The sequence below is a fragment of the Lates calcarifer genome, linkage group LG21 (genome assembly GCF_001640805.2).
Source record: "Lates calcarifer isolate ASB-BC8 linkage group LG21, TLL_Latcal_v3, whole genome shotgun sequence".
Taxonomy (NCBI): Eukaryota; Metazoa; Chordata; class Actinopteri; family Centropomidae; genus Lates; species Lates calcarifer.
In genome coordinates this window covers 26,068,690-26,080,481 of record NC_066853.1, presented here as the reverse complement: position 1 = coordinate 26,080,481, position 11,792 = coordinate 26,068,690, and the positions used below count along the sequence as shown (strand labels likewise).

General features: G+C 39.9%; 1 protein-coding gene across 2 annotated transcripts; it reads left to right on the top strand.

The window, feature by feature from the left end:
- mrps23 (mitochondrial ribosomal protein S23) lies at positions 1-2,975 on the top strand. Of its 2 annotated transcripts, none has more exons than XM_018701490.1 (5): positions 1-85; positions 902-1,081; positions 1,816-1,893; positions 2,153-2,273; positions 2,497-2,975. In XM_018701490.1, the coding sequence occupies exons 1-5, from the start codon at positions 42-44 to the stop codon at positions 2,620-2,622; spliced, it is 549 nt and encodes a 182-aa protein (XP_018557006.1). In that variant the 5' UTR covers positions 1-41; the 3' UTR covers positions 2,623-2,975. The 2 variants fall into 2 exon arrangements, 1 of the variants encoding a protein (XP_018557006.1); XR_007808880.1 differs by having other exon boundaries at positions 27-85; positions 2,153-2,358.
- Positions 2,976-11,792: the final 8,817 nt, after the last annotated feature.

The window sequence follows — 11,792 nt, the reverse complement described above, 5'->3', positions numbered from 1 at the left end:
TTTGCGTGGGGACAAACAGTCTGACCTCTGTCGATGGAAACATGGCGGGCAGCAGACTAGAGCGGTTCGGGACTGTATTCATCCGGTAAGACAGCAGCATTAGACGCTGTTTGTATTCATAAGCGTGCGGTAGCTTGGCAGCTAACAGTGCATATTAACATTTTCGTATCAGGTAAAGCCCCAGTGGCCTGAAGGACATTGTATTATTGCTTGTTACATATCTGACTATGAGCAAAACCAACGGTGCTGGTATGCACAGCACACGTGTTGCTTACTCTGAGTAAACAGGGCGGTTTCACGAGTCAGAAACCAGTGAATTTAATCACATAGGTGCTGTAGCTGCGATGCTATCAGTAGCATTATTAGCTGTCGTTCCGCTACGTCAGAACAGTAATGTCAAGTCTGGTTACTTCTCAGGTAACACTGACTGGCAATAAAGTCAGATACCATATAAAACACAGCCTGAACGAACAGATGGTAACAGATGTTTCTTTCAAGAGAACAGCAGGGCAGATGCACAGTATAGTAACATCACAGGCAAGTTGTGTTTACGTGCTTTGCAGTAAGAAAAAGTGTCCGAGGTGGTGTTGGAAATGATCCTAAAGGCAGACTGAGCTTAGAGTAATGAAGTTTAAAGTCAGAACTAACAGAAATCAAAGTGCTGTAGTTAGTATATATTGACTATGAAATATAGTTCCTTGTAATTCAAGGAGCAAAACTGTATGAAACTGCCAAAACTGCCACTTAGAGGTTTTATGCATCTGAGACCAAAACATTACCCCTGAATAGCTCTACAAAAATCAACCGTGCTTGGAGTTTTTAAATGAATTATTTACCTCTGTGTACATAGCACTGTCAAATGCCACTGAGCTCATCAGTTGTGTTATGTCCTGATTGGCAGGGTCCGAGATCTGATGCGCTCTGGAGTCATAAAGCCAACAGAGAAACCCATCTGGTATGATGTTTACCAGGCTTTTCCACCAAAGAGGGAGCCGCTTTATGTGAAGCCACATACCAGACTCGGGACCAAGAAGCAGGACAATGTGCCTGAAATCTTTTACAGAGAGGATGAAGTCAGAGCGTAAGTAAACTACTCACCACTGTAACATGAACATTGTGCTCTTTTACCACCTACATGCTTACTTTGTAGATATTGCAAAAATAATATATGAATCTGGTGTGTGGTAATTTGTCAGACCTCTCTGATGTATAGTTATAGTTATCAGTGAAAAGAACCCAAGTAATCTTCACAACAAACTATAGATTGAAGATTGACTATAAAATAATGTCCTTTTCTGTGTGATATCTCACCTGCTGGTGTTACCCATCTGCATTAATGTTATACAGATGAATGAAAGGAAAACAAATGAAAAATGAATGGATGGACAGGATGGCAATGCTCCCATCCATAGTGGCTGAGGGGTCACTGAATGGTTTGATGAGTATGAAAATGATGTGAATCATATGCTGTGGCTTTTACAGTCACCAGATCTCAGCTCAGTTGAACACCTATGGGAGATTTTGGACTGACGTGTTAGACAGAGGTCTCTACCACCATCATCAAAACAACAAATGATACTATTTCAGTCAGTTTAATATCAGAGCATTCCTACAGCTGAAAAATCATAGTAACACATAAAGACTAATAGCTGACTCATTGCTTGAAAAGTGTAATAAGATTTTTGTTTATGAAGTATATATGAAATTTGCCATTTTACTCAAACTTATCTGGATCTCCAAGAAATGTTTGAATGTTACACATATTGTGAGATATTTTTGGATGCTCCACTCACGCAAAACATGTCTGCCTTTCAGGAAGTTCTATGAGCAGTATGTGGCCGGTACTTGGCCCATTGATCTCTCCAAATCCAACTTTGTTTCTACATGTCAGAGGTATGTTTGGCAGCATTTTCTGAAAAGAAAAAAAAAAATAGCATACGATCATGAAGGAAACTGCCAGGTAGAAAGAGAAGATTCAAATGTCAAAGACAATTTAAATAATGGGGCTGAATGTGTGGTTTTTGTAGTGGCAGAATCTGTAGCAATAACACACCAAGTGTATGGTTTGGGGAAAAAAGTTTGTGTTTTATAATTACTGTGTGATACTACTATTACTATTTACTATTACTATTACACTCTTTTTCTCTCATAGGTTTGTTGACAAGTACACAGAGTTAAAGAGGCACAGCAAGCTGAATGACTCTGCTCTGTTTGAGGAGACTGCGAAGGCTTTACTCGCAGAGGGCATTGTGCTGAGAAGGAGAGGAGCTCCTGTGAGTCTTGCTAAAAGTCTAAGTACCAAATAGGACTGTCATACAATAACATCAATGACAGGATCATCAGCGGTGGGGGAAAAATGTGAATATGAGTGAACATCATTATTTAATAAAAATCTGTTTAACTCAGTGTTAGCTAGTTAAATCTCCTCTTGTTGGTAGCAGATGGCCATCACTGCAGTTTTAAACACATGATCACAGTGCTACTTTTATCCTGCAGGGGTCAGCAAAGCCTAGGGATCCATTGCTCAATCTAAAGCTGACAGACATGTTGTCAGAGCAGCGGGCTGCTGGTAAGGACGACAATGACGCAACGGACCACACCACACACGCACACACACCATAAGCTGCTCAAGAACGACTGGATGAGCTGCAGGTTCTCCACACATGATGTGATGTGTGACTGCTGTGGTTCTTCTTTTGTTCCTCCTGTGGAAGTGATGGACATCTCTAGAAAATGTGTTTATTGCAACCACCGAGTCATGACATGGCTGTCAGGGACCTCAGCCAACACCAAGAACTGCTCTCTGGTTTGAATGCTGGCTTCATGTCTCCTAGACCGATGGCACTTTGATGTAAACCCACAGGATCACTGTTAATATACACACACACACACACACACACACACACATATGTGAAAGTATGTAACTGTATGGAAATGAAATGTGAAATTAAATTTACTCAGTGTCTTTAATCTCACAGTGACTCTACTTGGCTGAAGAATGTTTGTGTGTGTGTGTGTGTGTGTGTGTGTGTGTGTGTGTGTGTGTGTGTGTGTGTGTGTGTGTGTGTGTATACACATGCTGCTATATTATGTTTATGAGCATTTTACCTTTACGAAAAAATTGCAGCTTTTCTAAACAACACACTCGTTAACCTTGACAAAATGTATTGAGTGGAAAATGGTCATAATACATTTTTCACAATCTTGAACTAGAGAATGTTTCCTCCAGCTTTAACCAGTCCTACGAGCAACACAACAGATGTGGTATAGGTTTTCATCCTCCCTGATGAGATGACTGGTGTTGACATCTCGCCTTTCACAAGGAAAACTGTCCATCTCTTTCCCGCACCTGCACAAAGCTGGGGAGATGATACTGTCAGCTTAATGGAATGGCTGATTGTGTCACAGTGAGAGAGAAAGCAATCCTGCAGTTGATAGCCAGTCTGGGCCACAGCCCCCTCCCTAATGAACACACAGGAGAAGAGACTGAGCAAAGCAATCAGAAAAGAGGAGCACACTGCTGTCTGCTTCCAGTGGTCCTGAAGGCTTTAATGGGAAACACAAACTCTGCCTGTCTCTCTAGCAAAATTCCTCTTTGTTTTGGAATGGATGGTTTTGGTTACAGGCAGGTTTTAGTCCAGTTTTTCCTGGAAGTCATTTTTTATATCATATCATATCATACTTAGAGGAAAGGTTTTTTTAATAATCTGGTATATATTATTTTACTGGCAGTAGAACAGGCCAGATCATGTTTTCTGATACAGACAGACAGGACCAGATTAATCTGTTGGAGACGCCTGTAGCAAAAATGCTCTTTTGTGCCATTATGTATCTCCAAAATCTCCTCCCTTCACTATACACCAATCAGCTACAACATAAAAACTGGTTACTGGTTTTAATGTTGTGGCTGATGGGTGTATGCACAGAGACCCAAACACTGAGCAGTAGCCAGTGCTGACATGCATATGAAGTGATCCAGTCCTTCTGTGGTAAATTCATTTAGCACAACTGTATTTAGGAATCAAAACTATAGCACTGTATAACCTAAAACAGAACAGACATGAATGCAGATTTTGAGTCAGACAAGACCCAGTTTAGTGGTGAAAATCCATAACAAATTAGCAAATGATTAAATTACCAGAATCTGACAGCGAGTCTGGGGCCCCTGGGCAGTTGTATGCTTCACCTTGTTGGTAACCAGCCTTGCTCAGGGGCAGGTTTTATGGTGCAGTGGCCAAGCAATCTGTTGTTTGTCCCCTGCCTGATCACAGTCAGCTGATCTATGCTAACTACGTCAATGAACGGGGGTAAAATACTCCTCATAATGGAGTTTTGCATTTTAAAAGCCTGCTGGTCCTTCCTATTGTGTTTCTGTGGCTTAATGTTTAAGGATTCTCAGTAAAAGTACATGTTACATTGAGGTGTTTAGTTCAGCAGTGATTCATGCCTTATCTTTAACATGTTTAGCAAATAGAGATCCATTTTAATTACTTACAGATGAAATTACTTGCCTTTTCTCCAGTATGTTCCCATTTAACTGTCTGGATATAATAAAATATATTTTTTGTAGTTATGCATTTGAAAAAAGAAATGAAAATAAAAATAGAGCTTGATTCCTTTGAGTTCCTCAGTGTCTTTGTCCTCTGGCACAAAGACAGTGCTGTCACAATGATATCTCATCATCACGTAGACTGTGCGTCAAAGCAGAGTAATTGTTTTTCCTTTTCCATCACTTATGATAAGACACAGCATGCCATTCACTTTGATGGACAGCTGTACTACTATAGGCAGGTGGTGCAGAATGTGAAAGATCATGTGTCTTTGTTCACATTTGATAGGCCAACTGCAGTTGTTATCAGCAGTTTCATTCACTGTGTATTTCACACTTTGCACATGCAAGTTAAAAATAATCTGTTATGCTTTTTCTCTGGCTTTAAAAAGCCTGGCATTTATAGTACATATTACATTTGCTGAATTTATTATGAACGTGGCATAATTGCTTCATGGATTATGCTCACTGTGGACAAGTGGACTGGGTTAAAGATAAATTAACCGTAATAAGCAACTGGTGGGCAATAACATCAGACACAGTGCAGAGAGATTTTGGAGGAGGAATGTCCACAGGGCCACAGAAAGTCTTTAAGTTCCTTTGGGGAAATTGGTGTAAACTGAGACAGGTAGAGATGATTAGGACAGGAGACACTGATGTATGACGTGACCATGACAATCTTTGATCTTTTCACACTTTTAGTATAAGATCCACTCTTATTACTGTGAGTGTGACAACAACTAAAACTGTGAGGGTTTAAAGGATGGTTGACATTAAAAACAGCTCTGGAACTGTTCTCATCAGCCTGGATTAAAACAGACTTGATTCTTGCATCTTTTGATGCAACATTGAAGGAAATCATCATTTCTTTCAATTTTCCTAAAAATAACAACTGACATTGTTAAAAAAAAAAATGTTTTCAATTATTGAAGTTTCCCTCCACACACATTGTAAAGTATGTAATAATACTATGCTGTGATAAATATTTTGTCTAACATGGTTTTCCCACATAATACGTCAAAAAATCTCTGAAATGTGAGGACATCTATACTTACCAACTCAGAGAAATTCTGGATCTATGAATGTGCCCTGCTCACCACCACTGTTTGTGCTAGGTCGACCAATGACAGAGCAGTGAGCGGTGTGGGACATCATCCTTTTTAAGAAGCTGATAAAGAAACTAGGTTTTAGGAGCCTGTAAAGTATTCTTCATGCTCTAGTTGTTGATCAGCTACTCACCCCTATCCTTACTAAGTGTTTGAGAGACTCATCTTGAGGCACATCAAGGCCACCTTTCCACCTAATCTTGACCAGTACCAGTACACTTAAAGAACAAACAGGTCCACAGAAGATGCCATCATCACAGCCCTCCACATAGCACTGACACACCTTGACCAGAAAGGGACATATGTAAGAAGTCTTTTCATTGACTACAGTACATTTAACACCACTGTCCCCAGCAGTTCCCAAACACTGTCTATCTAATTGCCCACAGACAGTCAGACTTGGTCAAACTCTTTCTGGCCCTCAGCACTGGTGCTGACCCCCGAACACCCACATGGCAAAAACACTACCTAATGGCAGGGGCCTCCCCCAGGGGGACAGTGCTCCCACCACACCACAAAAACTGCTCAGAAATGTGTCGAGGAACATGACAAAGAGCCCAAGGTGTTGACCTGGACTCCAAACTCCAATCTCTCCAATCTGATCCAGCATCTGTGGATGCTCTAGAACAAGCCAGATCTATAGACACCCCAACCTGCAATCCACAGGGTGCCAGACACCACAGGACACCCTCAGAGGTCCTGTGTCCATGCCCTGACGGGTCAGAGCTATTTTTTTTTTTTTTTTTTTTCATTTGAAAATTTCAAAATGCCTGTATTTTAACACACCACACAAACAATGAATAAGAATACCCATGTGCTCATTAAATGATCAAACATTAAGCTATTTCCACATACATTTTCATTTGATGGATTTGTAATGATAATACAATTTTAAATGGATTCATTATGCCTTCAGTATCACTCTCGTTTAGGATTTTGCACTTGTTTCTGAATTGAAGAAAATCAATAGTATCCAAATTTTCATTGTGACTGTATATTAATATCATTAACACAGAGGGATGCTGAGAACATTTGACTTGGCCATCTTCTAACAGCTTCTTTTAACAGCAGCTTCTTCAGCTAGCTTAAATGTCTCTGGAAGAAATATGACTTTAGCTTTCAGATATTTTATCCTACTGATAACCTGTTTTACCTTTTCAGTTTTACTTAAGCCTCTACAACTCTATGAAAATGTTCCCTTATTGTGTGGATAAACAACATAGGAGTCAAACACAATTATATCATTTGCTGAGTGGGCTGCCAGTCAGAGTCAAGACTCAGGCATCTATGATATATGTCAGATTATAGTATCAGAAATTGTATTAAGTATTATTAAGTATTGTTTTATAGCATGTGTGATAAAGATATTTATATCTGATGGATTATCACTTTGAAGCACTGAAACCTTAAGTCAGCCTGTTTAGGTTTAATGCAGCTCATCACATTCATCTGTAGACTGGTCACTCTCTGAGCACAGCACTGCTGCACACACAGAAAATTGGGGACATGAATAGGAAATGTGTTCAAATGTCTTGAGACTCACACACTTTTTCCAGGACCCAAAGTCATCCTGTGTTAACTATAAATGATGAGCTATTGATTGGCTGGAAAAGTCATTGTTATAGCTGCAGGGTGATGTCACTGCAGAGAAGATGTCTTCAGTCAGTCCACTACGGGGCAGCAGAGCCACACCCTGGGCCCTCATTGGTGTGGGGCACTACGTAGGTGGATACAGAAGCGCACACACTACATACCACAGTTCTCTTAGTATTACATTACAAGGTGCAGTGTAAATTTTAATTTAAGTATTTATTCATAAAATAATGCTCAGAGAAACAGCAGTAGATTGTCTTTGATGGACTAAGCATTTCTTCAGGGCTCCTTTTATCTCTTTGCTTAAATGCATTTATGTTGTTGTAATCCAGTGAGACTATGCTTATAACCCTGGACTGGTGTTCAATTCTCACATTACACTGAAAAATCTTGATTTGACAACAAAAACTATTACCACAATAAATGTGAAATAAGGAATAATTACTTGAGGAGGCTGAGGGTCAGCACATCAGAGAGCAGCCTAACAAAGTACATAGACTATGATTTATATAGTTTACTGCATGAGGATCTCAGGCTGGCAACGTCCTCATTTAAATCTACTGTATGTCTCTCTATGTAAAGGCGTCCATGCAGTTAATGATAAGTCCAATTCCTTTTTATAATTGTAATTCTGTATTGTTTCTTCATTATTTTATGTCTTTTATGTGTTTTTATTAAAAAAAACATTTTAACCAGTGCTGATCTATATTGTTTTTGTGTGTGAAGAATTGTATTGTTTTATATTAGATACATAAATTACTACTCTTATTTTTTATCAGTAACATATAATCTGCATTACGTGACCCTGTCATATACAATGCAGATAAACATTGTTACATAATGATACAGTAATGCTGTTGTAGTGTAAGATAAAGCTAGATCTGATCTGATCTTAAAATGTTCCTGCAACCAACCAGCACCTGATCACTAATACTGTCTGTGCATGGGGAGTTCTGCTTACTGTAAGATAAAGATTTACAGTCCCTGACCCTGCTTAGGCTTTTAAAACTAACGCTGTCAAACAGTGTTGCTCTGTTTAACAAGCAGCTTTGATAACCTGTGTGTGTGTGTGTGTGTGTGTGTGTGTGTGTGTGTGTGGGTGTGTACTGTTGCTGGATAAAATGTGAGCCTCTTCTCCTGAAGTTCCATCCAGCAGCTCTGTCCTCACAGTGGTCCAGGTGCAGGATAAATGAGACAATAAGAGGCGTGAAAGTGGTAAATTCACAGGAGCGGAACGGTCACTCATGGAGAGAGGTTTCAAGGGTTGGATTTGCAGTGTCACGCCCCTCCAAACAAACCCTCAATAACAGCAGACTGAATACATCAGTGAGTCCCCATGACAACTGAAGAGGAACAAATGTCACACTGTGCACTGGATGACTGGCAGACATCCGCTTCCTTCATCCACAACCACAGCCAGTCATGGCAAATACCACAGGATGCATTATGCAGATGCTGTAGTCACAGCACACCAGTCCAGAGAGAGAGGAGGGATGACACAGTCAGAGGTCTGAGAATTCAGGGCTGAGCCCTGGCAGCTGTTCCACTCATCCAAGTGTGCTCACATCTATTCAAACATCCATCTTTACAAGTAATTTGATCTCATATTTAGCCTTATTCAGATATATCTTTATATAAAATGTACTTTAAAAATCTGCCATTGGAGTAAGGTGATTTCCATTGCAGTTTTCTCTTGTTTTCACAGTTTTTCTCTTCTCTCTTGTAGAAACTAATGTTTTTGTCTTGAAATGACAGAAAAGGCAGATTGTTGATCAGAACATTGTAAACACAAATCTCTTCAAACTGCATTTCTATTGGTCAGACCCTCTCTGCCTCCTGGTAGATAGTTTAGCTGTTTAAAATATTAGACTTAATGACTTCAGACAGATTTTTCAGGTGATACAACTCTAACATAAAGTGACTAATTGTCCTGCATTGCCAAACCTACAGGTGGGTGACACATTAAAGGAGAAACTTAAAAAAAAATAAGGTGGGTGACACATTAAAGGAGAAACTTAAAAAAAAAAATAAGAGGGGGAAACATAATGAATGCACATGCTTCCACGCAGGACACAAAGGGTTGATGAATCAGAAAAGGATGTGAATCATATGCTATGGCCTTTACAGTCATCAGAGACTGACATGTTAGACAGCACTCCATCATCAAAACATCAAATGAGGGAATATCTTTTGGAAGAATGGTGTTCATCCCTCCCATGACAAGGAACGCTGAAACTTCCCTTGAGGCTGAAACAGCACCTTTTAACACACTTCATGTTGGTCACCCATGCATAGCCACACTGTGCAGACTGTGCAGTTTCAGAGTAAAGGTCTAGCAGAACAAAGTGTTATTTTCCATGCTGAAATTACTGAAGGAGGACTCTGCATTAAGAGTAAACAGCATTAACAGCTTGAGAACTGTAGTTTCAACAGGTCTGTTTTCTTTAAAAAACTGATGGACAGTAACTGAACACAAGCTGAAGATAGTCTGCAGGTCTTTGGACAGTGGGGCCATTTTTTCGTGAGATTAATTCACAGGACATTATATTTTTTGAACTGTTGGTTTTGTCACAGGTACTTCCACTCAGAATGTGAATATTATTACATTGCAAAAAAATGGCAGGAGGAAGTAAGTTGATTTTTCTGAGCTTTCTCACCACAAATAAAGGCATCACAAACACACAGACTGTCAGAGGCTGCTCTGGGTCAAAGGATCCCAGTAATTGATCCTCTGCCTCTTCAGCTTGATCACTAGCAGGACGTCAAACTGTCCCACCAACATCCTAGAATACAGTACTGTGCAAAAGTTTTAGGCACTAAAGTTAAAGTGAGGATGCTGTCGAAAATAATCCAATGAGTAATTTATTCATCAATTAACCTCATGCACAGTACAGCAAGCAGAAAAAGTCAAAACCAGATCAGTATTTCCTATTATACTCCTCCCCCTCCCCCTTTGCCTTTGAACCAGCTTCAGTTCTCCTCAGTACACCTGTACTCAGGTAGTTTGTTCCAGCATGTTGGAGAAGTTGTCTCAGTTCCTCTGTGGATTCAGGCTGTCTCAGTGTCTCTGTCTCCTCATGTGATCTCAGACTGACTCTGTTATGTTGAGATCAGGGTTCTGTGGGGGTCTGACCATCTACTGCAGGACTCCTTGTTGTTGTTGTCTCTGAGGACAGTTCTCTATGATGCTGACTGTGTGTTTGGACTCTTTGTCCTGCTGCAGAGTTAATCAGACACCTCCCTGATGCTACTGATGAAGAGTCAAAGCATCTGAAGTGCCTAAAACTTTTGCTCAGTACTGTATGTCCAGTCATCATAGCTCTGTGTATTCGCAGGTGAGTATTTGGCACTTGTGCATCATTTATTTGTGTTGTGCTGTACGTAAAGGTGTTGAGATGGGCAAACTTGGAAAGCTAATCAAAATTCAATAACTGTCGTAATCTCAATAATCTCAATCAATAATATCTGCATGCAGGAGACACAAACTGGTGTTGGAAATAATTTTTGGAGATTTGCTTAAAATGAAAAAGATGGCTCTGCTCCAAACTGCACGGTTTAAAGTGTCTGTCTGGAACAGTAAATACTCAATTGGTCAATTGGTGCTCCCACACAGGAACTACATGAGAGCTACTGGAGAAGGCAGTACACAACTGTCACTACTACACAGATCATTGACTTATTAACAACAGCCAAAATGAAAGCATACTGGGACACTGAGCTGGCAAATACAGTACACATTAATTGTCACTTAAAATGCATTCATAACCGACAACAACTGTTAGTAAGTTCCCTCTGCTGACAGCTAATTGTTACTTGATCAGGTGACAGAAATGTGGACTGATGTCACAGTGTCCTCCCACCCCTGCTGGTTAACAGAGCATTCATTCAGGCATTGTTTCCTACAAACTTAACAACAATCACTTAAATTTCTCTCACTCTCTCTTTAAGGCATGAACTGTGAACAACCAATCAAAACACAGCACCAAGTGAGGTTGTACTTTTGAAATACATAACAACATCATAACAAAACATAACAGAAAAAAAAAAAATCCCCAAATAATTCCAGAAGGGGTGCTTAGATGGACTGAAAGATATTGGTGACATAATCTATTTAGCAAACTGCTTTTGTATTTAGGTAACTGAGTCATTTTTTTTATTTTGAATGGTAAGTCAAACCTCTCTGCAGCAGTATCAGTTTCAGTTAAAAAATAAGATGTGTCTGAGCCTGTAATGAATATGCTACACAAACCTTCTGTAAAGAGCTACAGTTCCTGCTGTGGTTGTAATTCTCAGGCAAGCAATCATCCTCATTCAGCTAACACAAACAACATCCATGTCTCACTGTTTAATGTTGTTGTCTAACTTTAATGTGGTTAGTGAACAAAAAGTTATGCTGGGGAATTGAATTGTGTTTGCATCCTATGCAGATTCCTGTGTGCCCTCCCAGCGACTGATTATGATTGGTGTGTTATTGCTCGCTGGAGCATAACAAATCTGTTATGTTGTTTTGCTAGCGATGATTCAATTGCCACACTGTCACAAAA